This window comes from Haliaeetus albicilla, chromosome 23 (genome assembly GCF_947461875.1).
Source record: "Haliaeetus albicilla chromosome 23, bHalAlb1.1, whole genome shotgun sequence".
Classification (NCBI taxonomy): domain Eukaryota; kingdom Metazoa; phylum Chordata; class Aves; order Accipitriformes; family Accipitridae; genus Haliaeetus; species Haliaeetus albicilla.
In genome coordinates, this window is record NC_091505.1 from 15,813,995 (window position 1) to 15,841,222 (window position 27,228).

Sequence of the window (27,228 nt, forward strand, 5' to 3'; positions counted from 1 at the left end):
CTGGTGACAAGTAATGCGCACAAAGAAATGTTTGTTTAATGAAAAACAAAACCACAAACTTGTACCTCAGACGACACAGGAGACTGTGGGGACACATTAGTATTATCACTGTCTTGCTAAAAAGAAATCAAAGAGATGAAATTATAAAAATGAAAATTATGGTTTAACAAGAAACATGAAATTATGAAATACACAATACGTGAGACATGCAACATTTATCAAGTATGTGATATATTGGCAGCAACTAAATTTAAAAACACATAAATCAAGGAAACACTGTTCACTTTGTGTCGAATACTACTTTTACGTTACCTCTGCTTGATAGGTGAGAATTAACTTTCCTATTACCAAGGCAAGTAAATGTCCTACTTTTCCCCAGTACACAATCTTGATGACTTTTTTTCAAATAAAGGAGTATAATACTTATTTCTGCTATGGCTTTGGAATGCAAAGTTTGTTTGTGTGGACTCTAGCCAACGTTCTCCTGTTCTGTGACTGTGGCTCATAGGTGTTCATAAAAGATGAATGAATAAAATGTTTTCTTAACTATTTCACACAATTACTATTTCTCACCTCATCATTTTCATTTCCACTTGAACTCTTTCTGGAAGACTTATACTGCAAAACACACACAATTATTACTTTAAAATAGAAGTATGATTTTAATTTGAACTAAATGGCTTGATCTCATTCAGATGTTACTTATTACTAGTGAAGCTGCTGAGGAAAAAAAAAAAAAAAACAGATTACTGAATCAAACCAGCAAAAAAGAAACAAACCAGAAAAGGAACATCTAGTTCCTACGCTAGACAAGATCTTAGTTATGTAAATGAGATAAGAGCATTTTAAAACCAAATACTTTTATAACATGAACTTTGACTGCCTATAACAGTTGATCCCAGTGAAAAGATTTTAACAACTGCTACTCTGAAGCATTATTTGTTAGGAAAAATTATGCAACCTGTGAAAGTTACTTTTACAATATGTTTTGCTATGTAACTAAGTTTGCTTACACTTTGAGAGATTGACTTGACATTTTAAAAAAATTAAATTAAAAAACCCCCAAGATTTCCTTTATAACTTCAAAGCCTGATCACATCCTTTTATCTATTTAAGACCAGCACTTTTTCCATGTCTGTCTGATTTGCTGCACACTGCCTTCATCACTGTCCCACTTCCTGATTAGTGTAGGAAATTTCCTAAAAGTGTAGGAAATGAAGGAAGGATTGAAGAAATTTACAAAAGTGGTATTTAAGAAAATAAGCATATTTCATTGTCTTCAGAGCAAGTGTACAAAAAATAGAAAATACATGCAGCTAGAATTAAAAAGATCCATCACTACCAAACTCTGATAAGTGCATTGTGTGTATATGGCCAGCCTACCTATCTTTATGATATAACACAACACAGGCTAAATTAAGAGACTAACTTTGGAACTGGAAGGATGGTTATCCTTCAAATATCTGACTTGCAGGGGTACATACAGGTTTTAGAAGAATTTCTTAAAAATGAAGAGAAACCTGAATTGCAACTGTGTTCTTTAATATTAATAAACACACAAACTTACATAGCTCTGTTATAGAAAGTTGTATTTCTTAGTTATGCATGAAAGATGCTCATCTTCTTCAAAGTTGTAACTGAGCACTGTTGGACTAAAATTGAACAGCTTTACAGAGTTGAATTTTCAAGAGCCTTTGAACTACATGCTGTATGATGCTGACAACAATGGTGAAAAGCATCTCTCTTGAAAAATCATGATCTGGGACAAGCAGCCTTCGTTAGCTATCCTACTGCTGTTCATTTTCTGTGCAAATTAAACATGTCTTTTGCAGAATGATTCAGTAAAGTGTCAGTTGTTGGTTTGTGGGATTCTTCTGGTTTTTTTGGTGGTTTGGGATTTTTTTTTGTTTGTTTTGGTGGTTGTTTTGGTTTTTTAAACTATGCACAGAGTACAGGTAGTTCTGGGGTAGTGACCTGTTACATATATCCATGACTGAATATTTCTCTTCTTGGGTTTATCTCCTGTATGTTTGCGGTACAAAGCAATATATTACTTTGGCAGCTGATAAGGCAAAGCTTAATCTTCTATGCCCTGCAAGCTCCACTGCTGACTTGTGTTTATACAGGCCTTTGGCCAGTTCTGTGTTCATGTTTTTCCACCGTAATTAACCATATCAAACCTAGCATGTAGTAATTCTTTTCTATTGTTGATACACTAACAAGAATTTCAGCTTGCACATAGCTAGGATCCAAGACAACTACAAACTAATCCGGGGCGGGGGGGAAAGGCATTTAGGTTGATAAAATCATCTTAAATGGTAATATTCTTTTTACGTATTTAACACAACAAAGATTTCAGGTTCCAGTGAGACTTCAGTGCAATGCCACAAGAAAAGGAGTTCCGATTCTCACGGGCAATTTCCTGCCCTACTACTGCACAGTACAACTGAACAATAAAAATATATAATATGTATAACAAAGATGCTCTATAAATACTTCCAGATGCTGATTCAAGTAAAGTTTCCCTGTTCTAATGATGCCCATTGCCGTAATTTGGCATGTATTCTTAAGATATTAATGTTTGGCAGTACAGATAGGATTATACAAAGAGCTTTTATTTGCCAAGAAAACATGGACACAATATGAATTGTATTTTCACTGGTTTCTCAGAACAGCAGTGGTACCAATTTTTTTTCCCCCAGTTTGCCATGGAAGACAGACTTCATTCTACTTGCTTATTGCGTTGTTTTTGCAAATGAAACTATCAGTGATACAGTATTTTTTGTTCCTGGTACAGCCTGCTTAATTCACTTTTGAGACATGTCTATAGCTGTATGTAATGTGATTTCAGGTAGCTGCTTCCACCACAGAGCTCAAAACTAAAATCTGTATTAGCATTTAAAGACATCCTTTAAAGTTATGAGAAATCACTAATGCAGGTCATTTGTATTGATAGCACAGCTGTTTAATGAGTCAAATGACTGAATTTTGTTTTACTTAGAAGTTTCTCCCCTTCCCCTCAAATGCTGCAGGGCAAATTTAATTTAGGGATGAAAACCCTGGAAAGAGGATACAACTCCATAAACTATTCAGGAAAAAAAAAATTCTTGTGATTATAGAAGCTGTTTATCCGAGCTGTATTTTTCCCTAGAATTTAATTTCTTTGATGTTCCCTAGCATTTCATAAACATGTTTGATGGCAAAGATGCAAGAAACTAATTTCAGAAGTGACAAATTTAATTTTAACTCAGCCTAGCACTGGTCAGAATTCTCTTATTTCTCTACCATACCCCAAAACAAAATTTTATCTCATGCTGCTGTAACGTCATATCTGTTCTGCAATAAGCAGACACTGACATCTGGTGACCAGTGGTACACTCCACAGCAGTAAAGTAATACTGAGAAAATTTCCTCTCAAATGCAAACTAATGCAGTGAGAACCAAAATGCATAGATCATGCTTATAACCATGCTGCCCAAAAAAGTAATGTGTATTTTTCTTGCACTACAAAAAACCAAACCAACCCACACTCAAAATGGATTGGGAAGGACCAATGACTGAAAATTAGTTTCTGGCTTTACCAGAAGACAACTGTAAATTACTTTCTTTTATTTAAAGGATAAACAAAGTCTTTGGTAGATTTTTTCCTTCTGATTTTCCTGCACTCTCACATAACCCTAAACACATACATATATATTATTTAACTCAAAAGAGCCAAATAAAAAAATTACAGGTTACATACAAAATTAAAAGCATGACAAACTTTGATGTTTTCTCACCTTTACTCAGTTATTTAGTTTCTACTACTCATTAAAAAAACAAAGTGTTATCCACCCACACTCCCCCCATTACCTTGAAATACTCTTTTCTAATTTGTTTACTTCTCCTTCTTTCTTCATTCTGCCAAATCACTGGCTGTGTTTCTGGCCAGTGCTGCTCATCCATTGAATCCTTCTGGTTTTCCAGTGGCTACAGAGTTCAGAAGTATTTTTACATAAAAGGTAAATACACCTTGTGTGCATTAACACAAATTATTATGAACTACAATTATGAATTGTTTGCCTCGATCTAGCTTTATGACATGAAAGTATTATCAGTCTTAATGGTGATTCTGGTAGAAATCACTTATGTTTTACGATTTGAAAGGAAATATTTCATAGAAGAAAAAGAATCTATGAAATAATCCTTAAGAAAATAATACCCTTTCTGCATTAAGCCTAATTTCTGCAGGTGCGTTAGGAAGCCACCTAAGGCTGCGATGAATAACTTCCAAAAAAATTAGAAGTGTGGTTAGCCACTAGCAAATCTAATTTCTCAGTCTGAATACTCATTGCACAGGAAAAGGATGGCTACAACAAGATAATGTAAGTGTTTGTCTGCTGTTCCTATCTAAAAGATTATACACATCAACTAGCTGTAAAAGAAATCTCTCTTTCAAAGTATTGTATTACGCAACACATTCTGAAGAGACAGCTAAACTAGATTTAGTCTTAAAATAACAATGACTATGTATGAATATCTATTTTATGAAAACTGAAAGCAGACAATCTGAAGGGACCATTTCACAAGGCTAAAACTACATTTCCAACTATTTCTTCATATTAGAATATCAGGCCATTTAAAGCAATTGTAAATACCTGATGGATTAAAATCTAAAATAATTTAAAAAGTACTCTCTGCAGTTTCACTGCAACTTTACCATATCATGCAAGTTTCTCAGTGAGGTATGGGGAATGAAAGGCCTATATAATTCAAACCATTTAGAAATTTAAAAAACAAAAAAACATTATAGTGAGGCAATAAAATTTGCATGCAAAGAAATACTAAAACCAAGTAAGTAAAACTTATGTCTTATTAGTTTCAAGATCTTAAAGCTAGTACCATATGTTCTTAAAAAAGGCCTCCATTACATACACTTCAAATTATCTTCAAACGTAAATTCTCCAAAGGTTTTACATTTTCCACCACAATTACATACCTACAATAACTATGTGTGTAAGCAACCATATGAATGTATAAAAGTTTTCTGCCAGAAATGCAAAAAACAACCAAACAAACAAATTATTCAAATATGAAGCCACCACATTTACATTTGACTATTTACCTGCCAGCTGAATGGGGACACTGGGGAATTCACTTCATCTGTTGAGACACTAGAAATTAAGATGAGAGGCAGTATGAAATTTACTACTTTGTGTACTTTAAAACATCAAAAAGTGAACACTTAAAAAGCAGCTTCTCTGTATTTTTGGCTACCTGTATAAGGATGTCACAGTGTGGCTAATGTATTATCATTTGACTAAAATCTCAAATCACATTTCACTCTCCTTTACCATATGCTGACAATAGGTCTTCCACACTACAGTACTTTATTCAGATAAAGCTTTTTCTTAAGCATGTTGATCTTTAGATATTACTAATGCATCTTCATTGTTTTGTTTCTCAAAGCAACCAATGAAACATTTTGTTCAAAGCTGACAAAAGATCTACTCTTAAACTTTTGGAAGACTCACATGCTTCACTGTTAGCTCTATACAGTAAAATAGAAGATTATACTCATAGGGAAGGGAAAAACATTTTAAGATGGGATAGTGAAACTGCAAAATCTCAAAAAATACACTCTGGAACATGGACTGCCTGAGTTTATTGAAAGTTCTCAGGAAGATAAAAATGTTTAGATTCAGTGGCACTCCAAAGTTTTCTTTCTAAATGTTTCTGTGAAATTCAATTCTATCACCTTACCAGCAACCATTTTATTCATGTTCTGACAGCTGGCTTAGAAGCTGTGCAGTATACCAAAAAGCTAGCAGCTGGGGATTGAATGCAAGAAGGACATAACACCATGACCAATTATAATAAATCCTAAAGGGAAAGCAACTAGGCACTTAGCTTCTGCTACTTTGTATTCCTTTTCCTTCATTTTTTTTGCTGTTTGCCTCAAACCAATAATACTTTTTAAAGCTGTTAGGCATAGGAAATTTGGCTGAATCATGTCCAATAGCTTGATAAGCAATCCAGTCGAGAATTGCAGGAACTGCTGCAATAAATAACCAAGTTTTGCTGTTGATACATATACATCTATTGACATGTTCTATAAGTGTAAATTCTTTAGGGATATGACAGTCTTTCTACTCTCTTTGTATGTTCCTTATGCAGTGTGTGATTTGGGCTCATATATCAGTGCAATAAAACAACAAATAGCCTGCAACATCTACCTTATCTTGCGTGCACACTCCAAAATTAAGGGGGGTGAGGGTTGGGGGTTTTTGGGCGTGGTTTTTTATTTGGTTTTTGTTCTGTTTTGAAGTCTCAGAACTGTTTCTGTTGTATTAACAAAACAGGGAAAGGTAAATTTAACCTTTCCTGAATCACCCTATAATATGAAGGCCTAACATAGCTGTACACTACGATAGGTGACAGCATCCCAAAGAACAGATACTGTATGTTAAGTAACCAAGGACTGGAAAGTTCCAAATGCAAATTAATAGCTGCAGCATGGTTCATATAACCACGGGACATACATGCAACCAGCTCTTCAAAATCGCAGATAGCAATGAGAGAGAAGACAGCCAAAATAGGATGTATCACATTGAAATATCTACAGTGTGTCCCTTTTCTGTTCAAGTAAATGCTTTCCTGATGTGTACCTGAACTGTAGAGAGCTGTTACCACCCCTAGTGCTCTCTAGCAACACCACCAGCAGTTACGGCTTTTGTCTCTAACATTCACACTCAAACTGGGGTCTGGACACAAGCAGATACAGATACTTTTGAAAGTATAGATTTTAAAAGACTATGGGGCTGGCAAAAAAAAAAAAATCACAAAAGCCACTGTTCAAATGGAGTTCTCATTGCAAAGCTGCCAGTAAGCTCTCCCTCTTTTGCTTAAAAATTAAAATAGATTACTTCTTGACCAAACTGATTAAAAGAACTGATCTAGGATTCCTTAAGGGAGCAAGGGCTGAAAACTTGCAAAGTTCTCTCTCACCCGTAGAGTCAGAAATAGGAAGTTGTGATTTCCCAATTTCCTAAAGACAAGGCTTTGGGTATTTTTGTTTGCTGTTGTTTTGTGGTGGTATTTTTTAATCCGAAAAAGAGCATAAGAGTACATCTCCTGCAGACAACGGTTTCCTCATTGACACATCCTCCACAAACTACGTAAAGGTTCTGCAGGCTGAACTCCCAGCAACACTTTTCCAACAGCTCTTAAGAGCACAAAAGGACTGCCAGGGAGGAAAATTTAGATGCCTAAGCACAGCTAACAGTGCTATTTTATGTAACAGGATCTAATGCATTTGCGCAGGACTGTTACCTATGGGAGACATGACCTTCTGGACTGGAACTGGATGCCTAAAACATCACTGAATACCTGTCTTTAGGCACCTGCATTGCTGCCATGATCAGACCCACAAATTAGTTTCTGGATGACATCAACTTTCCTAGAGGCTCAAAAGAACAGATTATTTTTTTTTAACTGAAAAAGAATCTCAAGAACAGATTATTTGTGTAGCTTCTACTTCATCTTGAGCTAAAAACATTATGACAGAAGATGGCAGTAGTGACACAGAATAAACTTAAAAATTAAATTAATAAAATATTGAAAGCTATGATACATTTAAGTATATCAATACCATTTTTCAGATTCCATTGGCTGCTTTGGCCTGTTCCTTGTGCTTACTGAAACTGAATGATTAAGAAGCCTAGAAAGAAAAAAAATACATATTTATTCAACAGCTATACAGTTCAACCTTTTTCTTATATGTCATTTTCACTGCATAACATTTCCTGTAAATAGTTTTGAACATTAAGGTGACATTTTCCAAAAAATTAGAAAAATGTATGCATGCACACACATGAAATACAAGCCCAATCCTGCTTCCACTTAAATCAACAATATTGTTTCCAGCTCTTGAAATATTTCAAGTTCTGAATTTTAAGGAAGTTAAACTTGATGATCATTCAAACCAAAATGAAGACTCCCTTTATTTTTCTCCCTAAATACATACTATTTCAACTGATCTCACACCTGTGTAAAGTTATGCTGCCCTCAACACAAAAGGCCCCACTGTTCACTAAAATTAGAAGACAGAAGACAGTCAACCTAACGCAGACAAGAAATGATACACAGATTAAGCACAACAAGTCAGTCAGTAGAAGCAAGTAAGAAGGTAGCTGAGTAAGAAACACTGCAAGTGCAAAGGAAATGTAGGGAAAAAAGGAGAGGTGGAAAATAGAGAAACAGGCTAAGAACTAAATGAAAAGTCTAATGCTGAAATGAACCAATGGAAATTCCATTTTTCTAGACAGTAAATAGTCAAAAAAGCCTAAACTTACATAGAGATTCAGAAATGTTTTTTCATCTGGAACAAAAACATACTAGACATGTGCACACACAGGAAGAAGATATGAGCTATTATGGATGTTTAAATTGTTAAAAATAACAAAACAATCAGTAGCACTTAAAATTATTCATTTTCCAGTAAGTGTTATGTTGAACAGTAACTAGAATGAGTAATTTTGAATTCCTGGAAGTAGTAATATTACACTTTGACACTGACTTCATGTGCAGAACTGTGATCAAAGTATATTTACACTGAATTATATAGAGAACTATAGTGTATTAAGAATCAGAAAGAACTAGAACACCAACTATTCAATGGAAGAAAGTTAAAACAGTAGGCACCTTTTTATATTTCATTGTCACTACATAGGGCAGTACAACTATTAACTTCAAGTGATTGGTGATTTTTCAGTCAGACTTCTCTGATTATTGTGATAACTTTGAGCTCAGTAATCTCATTTGTAGCTTAAATCTCTCACTGTGTGAACCTCAGTTTAATGGGATTATGAGAAGTTAAGCCTGTAAACCAACACAGTCTGCAGCAACTGCTCTCCCTATATTTTGCCTTCAGAAACTTAATTTTGAGGGCACGTTCCAGAATTAAATTATGCTACAGCCTGAAAAAAGTGTTACAAAAAATTAATATTCAGAGCATAGGTTATCAAACCATAACATAAACGTGCTATTTTAAAGTCATTAACTTTTAGAGAGAATACCCATTTAAATTAGCCTTATGTCTTCAACTGAAAGCAATTAGAAATTCAGAGAGACTTTGTAGCAAGATATCACCACTTAAACAGAATGAGCTTTAAAAAAAAAAATAATAGAAATTTGAGTGACCTAAACAGTTTGATGTCACATTTGCATCAAAACTGACACTATCAGTGTAAATTCAATAATTGTATGTAACACAGGCCATTTCTTTCTTAAACTCACGATAGGAAATGAAAGGAAAAACTATTCAAGCTAATTCAAACACATATACACATGAACTTTTCAGCTACACTGTTTCTATGAAAGTATATAATTAACATTTGAGTTTATTATAAACTAAGTTTATTATAAACAAAGTATATTTTTACACTTTGCAAAACAAAACCAAACGCAATAATTTTTGAAACTTCCTCTTTAAAAACTGAAGAATATTGATGGGGAAGTAACAGCAAGTTCAGCATCTGTCAGGTTAACGGTTACTAGTCCAGTCAGAGAAATCTCATTTTCCTGTGGAATAAGGAACTTGAAAGTTTTTAGTTAAAGAAAATGGTGAATAAAATTAATCTGGATTTACTAAATTGCAGAATAAGGAATTCATGGCAAAATAATTTGTTCAGCTGGAAGTGTGGGGGGGGAGGCAGGAATCGGTCACGGTAGTTAAGAACTGTCTTCCAGGAAATACAATGCAAAACTCAATATGCAAAATGAAAGTACAAGCAGCTTATATTCATAAGTCATGCTCTTAAGTGTGGTGTTAATGGTGCAAAGATTCCAGCAACTGCTTCCATTCATACTACAACTCATTAAATCCAAACCTGTTTTTTTTATTAGGCAGATCAATTATCAGGCCTATTACTGATGGTCATACTGAATCACTAAGTAAGAACTTGCATAAGACACTTGTATTAGTACTGCAGTTAATTTCCCACTTATGGTTCCTACTAACCACACAAATTCTGTTACAGAGGTAGCATACAAACTATTAGTCTGAAAGGGCTCTAAAACTCATATAAACTTTGAAATGTAAATTACTCAACAGCACATACACAATGACACTTTTATATATATATTAAACTCAAAAAACAACATTGCGGCTCATTTTTCTGGTTTTATATCATGCAAGCATAACACCTACTCCAAACTGCTGACTAGATAGGAGAGAAAGGTGATGGCAAGACCAATTACAATACTGGAAAATATTTTCTTAAGTTTGAGAATTTAAAAAGTGGAATCTCTTCTCAGTTACTTATACTTTCATATTTTGAGCAAGCGTGACATCATGATTAAGGGACACAAAATAAGTGAATGATGGTAATGTTATTTTAAGGTTAGCTATCTTGCAGCTTAAACAAGCAAGCACTACCGGATCTTTAAAGTGTATAAAGACACTAGAAATATTTTACAGTGAGAAAAAAATGATGTATTTTAAACTCATTCAGGAGCAGTCTACTGTCTTCGCATATGACTCTGCTTTGTGATCATAAGCTGTACTCTCAGGGATTTAGTTTTAGGAAGTCACTGATGTCAAGTAAGAACGCATACTTTGATGCAAACTGAAACAGGTTCATTTAGAACTAATGCAGATTATTTAATCAAAGCTACCCTACTTTCTTTTGAAAAAGACTAGGAGTATCCAAAGTTAGAGTTTCAATTGATAAAGGTAACAAAGTCTGAAATCACTTGATTCATCACCCATATGTTTGAGCATGGTCTACACAGCCCATTCCAGATTCCTTGTTACTTGTGAGGTTTGTATATCTGCAAATGCTTCCTCATGGCTGTCAAATGCAGAACAAATTGTCACTGGTCATGCTAATTTGGAAATGATCACTTTAAAACCAAGATACCTTAAATAAAAAACCCAATCTTTTTCCTGAGGTTCTATACTTGAGGTATTATATATTAAAAAGCAAAAAAACTGAAAAGAAAGCATGCCAAAGGTACAGGAAATTATGCTTCTAGGTTTGGATTCATTTAAATGTTCTTTGGAGAGTTGCCTAACTAAATATTTTTCTTAAATGGTATTCGATCTTAAAGAACAAAAACTGCATTGCAATCTATTTTTGATAACAATATCTTAGGCTAACTTAGCCAATCCCTTTATTCTGTTTTTGTTCAAGAAATGGCCAAAACTGTTTCTTTTGTCCACATTTCAACTTTGGAAGTCTGAAGCTCTACAAACACTTTATACCTTGATGCACGTCCTGCCGCCCTTGTCCTCTGGAAGAGTTTTTCACTGAATGAAGTTCTATAGCTTAATGGCCTTCGTCTGTATTCATATTTCATGTACACCAAAGCCAAAGACGGAAGAAGGAAGCAGGATAGTTTGATGGGAGAGGACAGGGAAGTCATTAGCATAGCAAGCAAAAAGAAAAGAGACTGCATAATATTAAAAAAAACCACACTGAACAAACAGAAATATGATTAATAAGAAGCTATTTCACGATGCCCACTTTTCTGGGGATTCTTTTTACTCAGATTGAACATATTTTCCACAAAAACACAGAAATATCTTCACTAAACTTCTAAATATTAATCTTATTGCAGTCTATGGCAAGAAATTACAAATTCACAAAACTATAGCTTCAAAATCAGGGCTAAATTTTATGCCAGAGGTAATTTTGCCCTCATGTACTTAAAGATACATAAGCAAGCTTTAAAACATAAATGCTAAACTAAGAAGTAAAACTTAACAACTAATAAGATTGTGTATACCTAACAGTTCCAGAGCAAAGCAGAACCATTAGCAAGATCACTGCATTAAGATACAACGACATATGACAAATAAAATCTAAGTTGCAGTACTTCAGAAGAGGAGTGGCTTGGTATTTCAAATGATTAGATAACCAGGAAATATTAAAACTAATCAAACAATTCCCATGTACAACATAAATAACCATCATATAAAAACCTAATATAAGAAAAAACACTTATTCTCTTTTTATTAATAAATTAATATGAGAAAATTTAGCATTCTTATCTTTTTTTGCAATATTTTTGGTAATAAGAATGTATTAGCATTAAGATTTCATTCTTATTTTTCCCTTCCCAACATGAACAACCAATTCTTAATCTTCCCCCCCCCCCACACTACTGCTATTGTATTTAATTAATATAAAATGCTGGTAAATTTTTAAAGCTCTGCAATTCATAGTATCAGGATATCAATTTCTAAGGGCTTCACATGTATTTCAACTAACTTAAAAGAAAAACAGCAATGCAGAATCTTGTTGCTACACAGAAATTCAAAAGAAATAAGAATAGTATTAAGCTGGTATGAAGTTCAATCCATTACTGTGGGATAAGGAACGACTGTAATGAACTATTTAATGAACTACTATTAACTACAACTTTTACATTTCAGGAAAGGGCTTACGCTCACTGAAGTACCTCACTGGTGATTTGCCTGCTTGGTAAAGGAACCAGAAAACACAGATCCTACCCTAGCCTGCCTACATCCTATGCAACTCCAGGTATTCCTTCCTGCTCTTCGTTTTACACTGTTCTTAACTTGTTCTATTACATTCCTTTTATCTCCTGCTGATCTACAGCTCCTTTTCAAGAATCATTCTGTTGTGATGCCCAACTTAAAGCGGAGAAAGTCAGGCAGTTCATCAGGATGAACTTACACTATTCAAATTATTTATTTTTATATATATTTATAATATATCTATGCTCTGCCATTTGACAGAATAATGTTTGAAAAAGTTTCCCTTTCAGTCCATAGGAAATTTATATCTCGCATTAGACTGACTGCAGGAAGTACCACCTAAATTACCTTGTATTTGAGTAAAAATAACCAGTTATGAACAAACTGTATGCAGGTTCTGTAACTCATACATATTAAGACAAAGTCATTTTAACATATTACCAATAATCTACTTATACGAGCATTAACCATGCCTACTTAAGTATACTGCTTTGAAAATAAAAAGTACTAAAAAATTAATATAAATCAAACCAGGAAATCAAGAGACTTTCACATTCATCTCTTCCTCTCCAGAGGAGGTATATCACTGCTCTCTAGACAGCAATTTTATGAAAAGAAACACAGGACAGGTATCTTGAAAGAGTATGTCATTTTAACTGTTTAACAGCTGGACAACACTGTTCTCAGAATTATAAGGTGCCAAGGGCTTTTGGGTATAAGGCAGGCCAAAGAATAAATTAATTGTAACAGAAGTTAACTAATATGGTAATACCTGTGTTTTTGTTCTTGCTGCAGTAACTGAGCTGCTATTTTTCTCAAGTCAGTCACTTCTTTGAGTTCATCATCATCTTCAGCCAACAGCTGTTCTTTCTGAAGTCTGAAAAATTAAACATTAGTAACTTGGCTGATTTCAGTAAAGCAAGACACAGACATGGCTACATTATTGGACAAGAACTAAGAAGTGCTTCTTATAAGCTTATTTTCTGTCCAACAAGGAGTACTCTATGTGTTCAATATGAGATTTCTTTCCTCCATATGCAAGGAGCTTAAAACAAAACCACCCTCACCCACGTAAAACCTTCCCCCCAAAAGATGAAGATTTACCTTTTTTCATCTCCCCAGTCCTCATTCTGTTCTATTTTCTGGGATTTCTCAGGATGTTTTCCCCGTTCCTTACACAGGATAAAAAAATAAACTTAAGACTTGAATGGAAGAAAAAGCAAGCCTGCTGAACCTTTTTTCTTTTGTCAAGCTAGGCTACCTTGATATAAGACAGTAATGGTCCAATCTGTACATCTCCTTGCTCAGGAACAGCTCCCTCTTCTGCATTCGGATCAATGTAATCATACACCTCCTGGTCTAGTGAGGATTGATGAAGAATGGGAAAGATGATATTAAAACGGTTCTCTCAACCAAACGTTATTCCTGAGAGAGATAAGTACTTATGAAAAATATCAGATAAAGATAAAACAATGAAATCATGTCTCCTTGAGCTAGGAATACCCTTTTTTCTTTCTTCCTGGCCTCGTCTATTTGCAATCACTACATTGTTTTCTGAAATGATGAAAATACAATGCCAACATGTGATTGCATCATTTTGTGCAATTTTTCTTACATTAGATTACCTAAGCAAAAAGTATTTCTGTTACCTGACAGATGGACAACAGATATTACCTTTCTGCGGATCGAGTTTATTTCCCATTACATGATTGTCATTCCTTAATGTCTGTTCCCTTGTTGATTCTGACACCTGGGAGTGAAGGCTGATTGTATCATCATCAGATGGCTGCAAAGACAGTCACATTTAATACAGAACTTACATATAAATTACATTATTATATTATTTGCTAAGAACTCTCAAATTATAGTGCAACTGACCCTATCCCCTATCATGAGGGATGGCTCCCAGGAGAGAGAAAATAACATCAAGTCGGGGGGGGGGGGGGGGAGTGGATTTAAGAGAATCATAGTTTAGGGAGTGACAGACAACTGTTCAGTATAATATAACACTGAGATACAGTATTTTGTTCAAAGAGGTCCAGTCCAGCCCTGGTCAGTGGACTAAGAAAACTGTACTTGGGTACTTTCTTATCTAATGCCTCCAACTACTTTGACCCTTGTTAGACCACTAAGAGGGGGAAAAAAAAACCCCACACCACACCCCCACAGCTTTACTTCTAATCATTTGGAATTTTCTTAAAAACCCAACTAGTAATACTGCTTGTTCTACAGTTTTCCCACTAACAATCACTCTGCATTTGTAGTAACTCCCTTTCTAAGTTTCAAAAATCTTTTGTTCTACACTATTCAATTTTTACATTACTGTTATTAGTTACAGCTCCTTAATCTAGATTTCTAAAAATACACAGATAACTTGTAGGGATTTTTGTTCATTGCTTTAAACCTAGCAGATCATTCAGAAGTTCATTAAAATTTAAACAACAGTGAAGATTACCAACATATACAATCCTCAACTTTAGTCCAAATAAACTTCCATTTCCTTAAGTACATTCATTTCATTAATAAGAAAATAAAGTTTCAAATAAATTTTGTCCTTTGTGTAGAAAATGATTATGCACTTCACACATTAAAAGTTCCAAACAATTCCTTAGGTCAGAATTCAGTTTTTAAATGCATGAAATTTGGACTGGAATGAACCTTAACCAGAAAAGTCAAAGCAATATGTAAATAATTTGTGTTTGATACTGGCAGTCTATTGGTTTAAACTCAACTGTATAGATATTCAAAGAATGTTAAATGCAACTTAGTATTTGTATTTCTCAAATGATAAAAAATACAAAGGAAAAAATATCTAAAAAACAGAAGTTACACAAATTCAACAGTGAAAAATACTCACTTCTGTTGTGGACAACCTTTTATCCCCATTATCACTTCCGATGCCAGAGTCTGGTCCATGATTTTTATTGGGATAAAAGTCCTCCATGCTACATTAAGAAAAACAACACAAAAAAACCCACACAGGAATGAAAGAAACAGGAGTTTCACTTTTCTAAAAAAATAAACATCCTTTTAAAAATATGTTCTCTATACTTATCTACAGTTGCTGATACAGAATTTTTGCACAATGCCCCATGTGCAGAGAACAAATTCTTAATCTCTTACAAGAGTTGTTCAAGAAAAAAGTATCAAAGCAAAGTTAAAGTGGAAATGATCAATTACTGTACTCTCTTGTACCTATACAATTTTTGAGTTGTTCTACTTCATTCAAAAATACCGTCTTCAGAAAACACTTCCTCTGAAAAACCACAATTCCTTGAATTCTATCGGCAGACATGTTTTTCTACCAGTAGCAAATACACGTTCCCTAATAGACTGTCATATTATAATGGTTTAACACTGCCTGAATATCTATGAAATATTTTCTCCAAATTTATGCCTTTTGAAGACATAAAATTGGCAGCATCAGCAGGACGTGTTTTCCAACTGCGCACTGGAGCTTGGTTTAAATAATAAGATTATCTGGAAAGTTTAATTAATCAGGTACAGTGGTAATACCGATGACCTTGTTCCTTTGCAATACATTTTAGTTGTAGGCCTTAAGTTCAGTGGAAGCTTTTGGGGAACAGTTGCTGCCCACATTTTTTGGGAGAATTTACAAGTGATCTACAGACACTGTGGACTAATTCCCTATGGCACAGTCGCCTGAGACCAAGACCATGGACTGAATTTGATGATTCAGATGGTTCTGTGTAAGCTTTATTCATAACTTTCATCTTTCCTTCAGCCTTGAACACAGAGGCACAAGTTGCATGCGACCTTTTAAGAAAATAGGCAAAGAGAGATTATTGTTCCATATGGTTTCCAATGGCAAGCCAATTGATGACAGAAAATACAAAAGCATTCCCATTTAATTACTCAAGAGGTTCTCTGTACAGAAGTCCAATAAAATATTCTGCACTTTTTAACCTCAACTAAAAAAAATCACTGGTATTTCACTGATCTTTAAGTTAGTTTCCCTTAAGATATATGTGGGAGGCAGACTTTCCATCCAACAGACTAACTCCATATTCAGGACATTTATGGAAAAATCTCGTCTACTGTTTTGACATATCTGGGAAATAAATAGCTGAGTTTTCCAATAAATAAATTAAAAATACATCTTTGTTCTGATTTCCAAATCTTTAGCAAGTACAATGAAAACTTTTCATAGAAACTTAGATGAGCCAATTAAGCTTCCAATAACACAACCTTAGAAAATAAATACTATGAATTCTAAGGAAAGAACAATTAAAGTATTGAAATTACAGCTACTATCTGTAATAAACAGATCACTTCATAGCAAATGCTAAAGTAAATAAAACAAAAACTGCACTACTCACCTGTCTGTGAGTGGCTGGGAGGGGATTCGTTTACCTAATGACGGAAGATCCAAAGAATCTGGTTTTTTATCTATTCTGAGGCACGCCTGAATGCTGAGGAATTTAAATATATGTACTTTACCCTTTAAACATATCTGTTGGGAAACAAACGAACAAAAAAAAATCTTAATTACATAGCATATCTTTTGAAAATGCACCCCAACAAAAGCTACACTGAGTTTGTACCTAAACTTCCCGCTAGGAGAAATACAACTAAAAATACAAAAACCTGATTGGTATAACTTAGAACAGTTTCCTTTTTCTTAAGATCCTAATGCAAATTTCTGAACTAGAATGCTTTAATACTAACCTGTGCTGGTGGTATCTGCATTGGATTGTTATCCAGAACTATAACTTGTAAGTGACGTAACTTTCTGTAACAAATTGGAATTTCTGTAATTTTATTACAAGAAAAATCCAGCTTTACCAAGGGAAGGTCTCCTAATTCTGCATTGGGGGAAACAAACAAAAAACAAATAAAGAATCAGATATCTTCTTAACACTTTACCTAATTTACTTACATCAAAGAAATGAAAACTAGTAGCTTACCATCAGGCAACATATGGAGATTATTTCTTCTTATGTTTAATTCTCTAAGTGACTGCAATTTTCCTATTTGCTGGGGAAGAACCTGAAGTTCATTGCAGCTAATATCCTAAGAGACATAAAATTAATAATTTAACTGAACATCTTAAATTAAATTAAACAAAGGAAAACTGCTACCAAAACTACTGTAAACCATACTATAAAAAACAGAAATCCTATCTTTCTTGTTTTTTCCACAAAGTGAATAAGTACCATAACAAATCTCGCTGTTCCTTCCATATTTAGTGATTCATGTTTCAAAAAGTTACATCAATGAATGATGAAAGACTGGTTTTGAGATTAAAACTGTACGCTAGAAATCAGGAGTTCCTGGCAAATGATTTGCATTCTGCTCCTTTTGTAAAAATTCTTCTTCCTTAGAAAACCTTGAATCAATCCACACAACTAAAAATTTACGAAGAGCAACAGCAGGCTCACAAACTTTGTGGATACAAGCACTAGAGGGTGACAAAGCCGCACCAAGTAAACACAGAGTACAGCTATTTCTGCCACTAATTTAACATTTATTTATGTAGTCCAGGCTGGGTCAACAATCACACTGACATAAGACCATTTCTAACCTTTTTTATTTCCAATTGAATAAAATTGGCTTAGACTAGTTTCCTAGACTAAGTAACAATGATAGACATCTAACTGATGAAAAATTCTAAGCTGATTTTAAACGCAAGCTGAGTCAGTAACTAGAAGCCAGGCCTTAACCAGACGAATCTCCACTACACACTTCCAGAGCTTCAGCTTAGGCACTGCTCATCTGCTTTTGGCAACCATGATGTCTGCACATAGCTAGATGTCTCAGAAAGCACAGCTGCTTAGGATCAACTGTTGTGTATCTCTTGCAAGTTATTCTCTGTCTACAACACCAAATTTAACATGGGATTCCCTTCCTAAAAGCATCTTTCTAGCATGTGGCTTAGTTGTCAGCTTTTTTTAATGTATATATATTACTTATGTTCTAAACAGGTATAACACAGGTACTGGAATGAAACTGTCTAGTAAGTCCTTAATCTGTGTCATCAAGCACGCATTCTAGGTTTGACAATTTTGAAAAATAAGTCAAAAATACTACAACTGCAATTCTGACAAAATGTCACTTCCTGTAAAGAATAGCAGTGATCCCACCTTGAAATCCTATGACATTGAAGTAAGCGTAAAGAATTTCTCATCACCAAAGAGTAGAGGACACTAGAAAAGCTTCACAAACATTCAGAGTATTACTCGTAAATTAAAAAAGAATGTGGATTTATAGCTCAGAAATTAGATCATGTTAAAAGAAATCTCCAGGGCATACACAGCCGCTCTGGAACCAGGATAAGGATTGCTTGCAATGACCAAAGAAATCACACATGCTGGGGAAAAAAAAAAAAAAAAATATCAGACCTAGTCCAAGTGCCAGGTCAGTGAATACTTGTGCATAGTTTTCGATCAGAAAAGCCCAGAATATTAAGAAATATAGAGAAAGTAATGTACAACAAAGAACAAAACTCTAGTATGCCATAGGATAAAATCACATTGCACAGACACCTAAACTGTGAATATCACACACCATTCTATTCACTCCAAACAAAATAAAGGAATAGCAGAAATGGGGGGGGGGGGGGGGGACGGACACCACCCTAAAACCAACACCAAACACAGAACAAGACAACAATGATTGAATGGCATAACTTGTATTAAGAGTACAGTGAACTCTTCAGATGGGAAGAAGATTCCTGATAACGTATAAGAAAAATAAATAGAATTATGATTCCTGTAAAGAATGTAAACAGAAAAATTCACCGTTTTCAACAACATACAAGCGAGGGACTCAAAATAATATGAAGAGCGATTTTATTTATGAACCCCTTAAGCTTTAGTTAACCCAACATACTGATTTGTGTTTAATCCCATTTTTGAAACTCTACAATACTACACCTGTAATTTGAGCTCAAACACTAAGAAAAAGCAGTAACTGAATTTACATTTTGCTGTTCCATATTTAAAAAATTACTAATTTATATTTTTATTATACTGTAAATTGTTTATAGTTTAAATTTACTTAGTACAATGGTTCACTATTGTACTTACCAGCTCCATTAGATCTCTCAACTTTCCAATTTCTTCTGGAATGGAGACCAGCTTATTATTACTAACAACCAGAACTTTAAGTGGAAGATCAAACAGGTACTTTGGCAACGTTGATAAAAGATTTCGACTTGAAAGAAAGAAAAATGAACAAGCAAGACTAGATTATAATCTTCTTTTTAAGCCTGACAGGGAGTCTGAGATGCACATTGAACAACTTTTCTCCTATTCCAGAAGACATTCTCCACCTATTACAATTTCGTCTAAATTTAAGCTACAATCTCCATCATTAATTCCTTACCAAGTCAAGCCCATCTCGCTTGATGAAATGAGTATGTACTGTAACTGAATCTAACACTAGAACGTACAGAGAAATCTGTTGAAAGAAATAGTTTGATGTTTGCTTTTATCCTATTTTCTAATACCTTCAGAAGGACCACCTGATTTGACAGCCTACCAATATAAAGTTCTTAGCAAACCAGAACTTTATACAAGGCCATTGCTTCTCATGTCATGTGGTCATGTCACTCCTGAGCCAGCACAAAAAGCCTTTAAAATCTATTTATTACTTTGCTGATTAACAGTCTGGAAGGTAAGTTTTAATTAAAATTTATTTCTTTTGTGTATATCATTTTCCAACTACATGCACGTATGTCTGCTTTGTACACAAGAAATATACTGTTACTAACATTTTGATTTAAATCCATATTGGAAAAACTACCAACTGCAGACTGCCACTGCCAGAAATACATTGAATTTTTCTAATACAGTACTTGTACATTTAAACAAGCCATTAGAAAACCAGCTTGTTCAGATGTCCATTCACAGATAAAAATTTCAGTAATTGCTGTTGCTTTAAGTAAAACTGTGCAGAGTTCACTTCTATTTTGGAAAAAAAAAAACCCTACCCAAAAAAATGTTTACATTTTTAAGTGTTGACATTTGTGTTCACACTATATTAAGAAAAACGCAGAAGTTTCACTGTTTAATTGATATATATCAGAGCACTGTTTTCATATTTAAAAAAACCCAAATTTTTACATTTTTTTTCTCCATGACTACAGTTTACAGGGCTGCAAAACCAATGTCATGGTTTAACCCCAGCCAGCAACTAAGCACCACACAGCTGCCCACTCACTCCCCTCCCCTCCCCACCAATGGGATGGGGGAGAGAATCAGGGAAAAAAAAGTAAAACTTGCGGGTTGAGATAAAGACAATTTAATAGGACAGAAAGGAATTTAAAAAAGGCAATAATAAAAGAATTGGAATATACAAAACAAGTGATGCACAATGCAACTGTTCACCACTCGCTGACCAATGCCCAGTTAGTTCCCCAGCAGCGATCCCTGCCAGCCCCGCTCCCCCCAGTTTATATACTGGGCATGATGTCACATGGTATAGAATATTCCTTTGGCCAGTTTAGGTCAGCTGTCCTGGCTGTGCCCCCTCCCAATTTCTTGTGCCACTCCAGCTTTCTTGCTAGCTGGGCATGAGAAGCTGAAAAATCCTTGACTGAGTATAAACACCATTTAGCAACAACTGAAAACATCAGTGTGTTATCAACATTCTTCTCATACTAAATCCAAAATGTAACACTGAACTAGCTACTAGAAAGAAAATTAACTCTATCCCAGCTGAAACAAGGACAACCAACAAAAATAAATTTATGTTCTTGCAACATTTCAGCTTCAAAGAAGCAATTTTAACACCATAAAATGAAAGTAAACTTCTATTAGTATCTTTATAAAACTAATGTATTTTTTCTGTTAATTCTAAGTGAACAATACAAGTTAAGTTCTGGATGTAGGTATGCAGTAAGTCTCTTTTTTTAAGTTGTATTTCAGGCAGAATGACAGGCTTTTTTGGTTGGAGAGCATGAGAAGCAAAAATATAATGTGCAAGCAAGCTTCTTTTAATTTATTACAAAAATGTAGCAATGAAACAGTCATTCTCTGCATCACAATCTCCTCCAGCTTTTTGTGGGTTTTTTTGCTTAAAGAAGAGCTGCCTACTTTACTATGAATTGCATGACACATTTCTTCAGTCGTCTGAATGCAAAATTAGACTTTGAGATCATGTGGTTTTCTTCTGTAACAAAATATTGAAACTAGTAAGCCAGGATTTTAGCCTGTTCAACTCCTACAGTCCACATGTTCATGCATTGCAAAAATAGTCCTCAGAGATCAGCACAAAAGTGAAGACAAAGCACAGTAAGGCAAATGATGATTAGAAGAGTCGACTCAAAATGACATGCAACGCCCAGTTAGAACTACACGCTACTTTATTTCTGTGTAAAGAATTGTATTCAGTACCTCAACTACCATCAGAAGAGAAATGGGCTGTTGCTGCTCTGTGAAGAAAGTTAGGTCAAATTTTTCAGAAAACACTGCAGTTTTATCATATCATTAATGCTCTTTAGAATTGCCACAGAACAGACTACTGAAATTATCACTATAAGCATTGATATTTGCAGATTGAGACAAGGTTTTTGGTTGGGATTTTTTGTTGTTTGTTTTTATTTCTTACTTTTTTCTTTTCCAAGGATCAATTCGTGAAGTTTTTTCAAAATATATTCTGGAACCAAATCTCACATGTTAAATAGCTCTTAGCTGAAAAGACTGTTTTGGACTTGATGTAGTCAATATAAGAAACAAGGAATACTGTGGAAAACAGGGTCTCAGTTCTTTTTGGGAGGGTTCTTCTAGATTCCCTCTCTTTCCAGAGCTCATATTCATCTTCCATTCTTCTGAGAAGATCCAACCACATGTTTTCCAAGTTTAAGAACATCAATACAGTAATGGATGTAAATAATGGGCAAAATGAGCAGGGCCTTCTGGCCAGAGTAGTCTACCCTGTTGCGAGCAGCAAATTTTTACACATGTAGTTTCTAAACATTGTCTGTCTATATAACATTAAAAACAAAGGAAACTTTGTAAACTCCTCAGCTACTATAGTTTACTGACTGAAATTTCATAATGCATTCAATTCCTTCCCACAAAGGAAGCAACAACTGCTGGCCCTAAAACACCAAGGATAAGAAAAACAAACAACAGAATAATTTTATCTATCTGGGCAAAAATGAGGGCACACAGAGGCACTTAATGACCTCATGAAGCAGAATGCCACCTCTTCAATGAGGTAAGTTATATAAAGACCAAAAATAACAAGCATTACTCACCTAATGTTAAGGTAGGTAAGCATTTGCAGGTTTTTAATAGATTCTGGAATGGATTTGATGCAGTTGTGATACAAATTTAAAGTTTCCAGTGGTGCAAACAGCCAGACATCAGGAGGAATTTCAGTAAATCTGTTCTTTGAAAGATCTAGAAGCAAAAGAAAAAAAAATAATCATTTTTTAGTCAAAAATTTCCTTGCAGTAAGAGGAGATAAAAGTACCCGCTGTTATTCTTGTCATGCTCCTAAAAATTAAGGTGTTGCAAGAAGTGTAAAATAATTCAGTTTTAACAGATGCTACTGCATATAATTAATACAAAAAAGACTTAAAATACTACAAGATTGTTTGATATGCAATTATAACATAAAATAGAAAAATGACATGAATTCAGAAGTATATTACCCACTACATAATTAAGAACATTTAAAATGCAACTGAATATCAATTATGATTGCCCCTCCTCTATCAGTCTTTGTTCTGTGCAGCTGTTCATTTATTTTCCTTCAATTCTAGGCACAACAGTAAGTCAAGGTACAAACCCAGTAAACATTACTTTTCCTGTTTGACAGCTACATTAGAATCTATTCTTATTGTATAAAGTATCTGCAATGCTAAGGTGAACTTTGCAAAAAAACCTTACATATTTATTTTGCTTAAGAACTACAATTCTCATCTAAAAAGTATTCTTTATTGCAAGCACAGTAACTGAGACATTCTCCAGTAACACACTTATAACTTAGCTAAAAAGAGCACAAAACCCAATGCCAAATGCATTTAGCTATAAAAATAAGGATGCAATTTAGCCTAGCCTAAGAACAGAATGAGGAGATATATTTGACAATGGAAACATAATACTTGAACTAGAGTTATTTTGACAATGCATGACTGCATTATGCAAATCTGCATGCAGAAGATATGAAAAACCAGGGCACTACAAAAACGCATACCATCTCTGACTATATGAAATCTTTAAAAAGACCAAGTAAATTCAGGTGGGATGTGACCCAAGAATCCTGGAAATTATCAGTTAACTACCAAAACCTGTGTCATAAAGTCCATGAAACTATCTTGGAAGAAAGAGGTATTTACTTGAGAACAACTCTACTTTTATGAAAGTAACTCTGGTTCCCAACCCAAGATATTTCAAAAGGATGTGGTTTCTCAGAAACGCTGAACAAACTCTTTTAACAAAGCAGCAATACAGATCCCTTGCTATTTCAGGCTTTAGTTCTCAGTTTTTAACACTTGCACGAAATAACTGTGTTTCTGCTTAGCTCCTATCACATTATCATTGGAACAAACATAGTTTGTTCTACGCTAGACTGAAAAAACAGACTAGAAAGTGGCTGGAAAAGTAACTCAAAGTCACCTTCAGGCTTGAAGAAGAGAGCTTAACAGCTTGAAGTATAACTGGCAAGCCAGCTAGGAGCGGCATTTCTCAGGGCCAATGCTGGAATCAATATTGTTTAGTATCTTCATCATCATCCTGGAAAACAGGATATAATCTGCCCTCAGGAAGTGCACAGACAACACCAAGTTGGAGGGAGTGAAGAGGTAACTCACATGCTGGAGAGATAGGATGCCAGCCAGAGTGACCTCGACCAGCAGACACCCCATCCAGTTTAATAAAGACAAATGCAAAGACTTGCACCTGTGGCAGAATAATTCCTCACAGTAGTGTGGGCTGGAGGATGAAAGGGTAGAAGATAGCTTTGCAGAGAAGAACACACATTGCTGGTACACAACAGGCTGAATGCGAGTCATCAGTGTGCCCAGTAGCAGGGAAGGCCATCAACACAGTGTGCTGCAGATGCCCATCAAATAAAATGGACTGGTACAATGAAATGTCACCTTCCAGTGGCATTATTTTTGGAAGTAGCCTCAACTTTGCTTTCTGAAGTCTAGAATATGTGAAATTTGTGAGCTAATGGGCTGTCACTCCATTGTTCCATCATTTCTAAGAAACATTGTCAAGCTAAAGCATCACAAACCCTTCCTTTAGATCAGGGCATCCACCGCTGACACCAAATTCTGCAAACTCTAGCTGCAAGAGGTAGAAAGAGAAAGATCTAGGTTGCAGAACTGACATTCTTAATGAACTGAATGAAAAATGGAATAAAGTAAACTAAAACTAAACATCCCAACTAAAATTAAAAAGCTTATTAAAAAATTTAGCATAGCTTGAGAAAGTTTTCACAATAGATGAGGTCTGCTTTCTGTTTTCCACCACATCAATTTTCAAAACATTATAGAAAAGTGGCAGATTTCACATGAAAAAATTTTATGCAAAACCCTTTTTAGGTCAAACAAAGGCTCTCTTATTCTAATATTCAGCAGAGTGGGATAACTGTGTGCAGAAAAGATGCACGCAGTTTTATTGCCCGCACAGTTCCACAACCTCCACCACATGATGAATAGACAGTTTTTGATACAATCCCATTCTGAAGAAGTCAACTGTAAGGCTCTTCCCGACTCTGTTTTATCAGCAGCTAGAAAGATAACTGAAGGCTAGCACAAAGATCTACTCTACAAAATACAAACAACAGAATCCTACCCTACTGCCACTGATCCAAAGAGCAGTACTGTAGGTTCTACCTGAACTGGAAGATTCAAGAGCACCACGAAAATTATACCACTGTATGTGCATGCAGCCATACCCCAACCACACGTCTTAGAAAGACACAGGTTAAAAAACAGCTTTGCCATTTCTTCTGCAGAAATAAAACCCAGAGGTGGGCCAGACAACAACCATAGTGTGCACCAACTCTCTGCTCTGGCCAATGACTGGACCAGGACTGTAGTACTCAACAGCCAATATAAAACCAGCAGTGGTTTCTTACCTGGCCTGACAAAAAAACCCATCGCATTAGCACAGTCTGGTTGAAGTCCCTTAGTGTACCCTCATACAAAACCCATGCAGTTTCACATTACAAGAAAAAATACAAATATTGTGAAATTGGTATTTATTGCTGTTGAAAACTCTTCCCTGAAAACAATGCCTTAAGACAGTGTGGGGCAAGGACTCCACTTTTCCATTATGAAACCCAGAAGTCCTATTAGAATAGGAAATGATACCCATTATCTATCAATAATAAAATAAAAAAGGTAAATAAAGAGTTGGAAGATTGTATGGCTTCTCTTCCAAACAATTTTTCATTCATTCATTGCAAAACAGTATTAGAATAGTCCCAGGGGTTCAGAGCTTTCTAAAGAAAAAGATTCAAGTGTATATAGTTTTCCACAATATTCAATATATGAAATGTACTTGCAGCTTTTTAAAAACAAGTAATCCTATTCTTTATCCAAATTGAAAAGTGATTTCTACTCCAGAAATGTTTTCACAATGAGCAAAAAAATTTATGAGTTCAGCTATTATGCTAAATAAAATTTAGATGTGAAGTTTATGCAATTTAGGTACCTTTTGAAGACTAATAACCCAAGGTATGACTGACAAAATATTGTAAGAAAAAAGGAGGAAACTTCTGGAATAGAGTGTTCCTCTATAAACAAGATAGACTTCATCTCAATCAAAATGTAAGCACGTTGCTGGCACTTAAAATGAGAATGGTTTTGTAAGGGTTAATAAACTGAAGAAGCAAGGAAAGCTGCTAAACGCAGAACCACACATGATTTAAGATGACAGCTCCTCTAGAAGTGAGATTATAGGAATTCTTTGCTTAACCAGTTTAGACTGGAGAACTCTAAATTGGGGGTGTTATATGAAGACTAAATAGAAGACAGTATCCATGACTGCTCATGAATCACAGGGTATTTCAATTCACTATCTGCAGAAACAATAAAAGTGAGAAGTACACCATTACTAAGAATTTTAAAAGGGAACTACAAAAATATGAAGTTGGTTGCAGCTTAGTTTCTTTTTAACAGAAAAAGTCTTTACTGACTGTAAGACAATGATTAAAAGACAATATATTGAAAGTTCAAAAGGAAATAATTTTAGGAAATCAGTCAGTTTGGAGGGGAAGCTATCAGAAGTAAGAAAGTGTCTTGTATAAATTTACACTATGATCAAAAGGAAAAACAAAAAGCTCAAACTGTCACGTTACAGCACTGTGCAGTAAGGTAGTCAAATAGTATTAACATCATGTTTGTCTTGTTTTTTGCACTTTTCCTTAAACATTCATTACTGCTTACTATCAGAGGCATGCTTCTAGAACAAACCGGCCTTTTATTTGATCCAGTACAATCATTTTTATATTGACACTGTGCATGCATTACGTGTTGAATTTGAAATACGATGCTTAGTTGGGAAATTTACACTTGAACCTCATCTTGATGTTATAACATTTTTCATAAAAATATGCTGATCCATGATATTGGTGTTGGGTTTTTGCTCAGATTGTTCCAAAATTTTATTTAGAAACTAGATTGAAAAGAAAACAACCCATCCCCCCAACAAAACCCAGATCTGCTCTCCTAACTCATAATACAGATAGACTTTCCCAGCCAGTTTTTCTAGTAATGCTTTAGCAGAGTCTAAGCCAAAAAATATCTAAGCACAACA

At 34.8% G+C, this 27,228-nt stretch overlaps 1 protein-coding gene across 4 annotated transcripts in view; it reads right to left on the reverse strand.

Moving 5' to 3' along the window:
- Positions 1–27,228, reverse strand: part of LRCH2 (leucine rich repeats and calponin homology domain containing 2) — a 57,522-nt gene that overhangs the window by 15,874 nt on the left and 14,420 nt on the right. Inside the window, exons 2-17 of one of the 4 annotated variants that reach the window (XM_069811359.1) lie at positions 22,710–22,854; positions 19,534–19,660; positions 17,413–17,518; positions 17,174–17,310; positions 16,825–16,958; positions 15,342–15,429; positions 14,159–14,270; positions 13,746–13,843; positions 13,589–13,656; positions 13,257–13,361; positions 11,246–11,323; positions 7,631–7,699; positions 5,105–5,153; positions 3,853–3,969; positions 574–618; positions 66–116 (exon numbers count right to left, since the gene is read on the reverse strand). In XM_069811359.1, coding sequence (XP_069667460.1) covers positions 66–116; positions 574–618; positions 3,853–3,969; positions 5,105–5,153; positions 7,631–7,699; positions 11,246–11,323; positions 13,257–13,361; positions 13,589–13,656; positions 13,746–13,843; positions 14,159–14,270; positions 15,342–15,429; positions 16,825–16,958; positions 17,174–17,310; positions 17,413–17,518; positions 19,534–19,660; positions 22,710–22,854 — 1,529 coding nt within the window. The remainder of the gene's footprint in view (positions 1–65; positions 117–573; positions 619–3,852; positions 3,970–5,104; positions 5,154–7,630; positions 7,700–11,245; positions 11,324–13,256; positions 13,362–13,588; positions 13,657–13,745; positions 13,844–14,158; positions 14,271–15,341; positions 15,430–16,824; positions 16,959–17,173; positions 17,311–17,412; positions 17,519–19,533; positions 19,661–22,709; positions 22,855–27,228) is intronic. The other 3 variants (XM_069811360.1, XM_069811361.1, XM_069811363.1) reach the window with 3 other exon arrangements.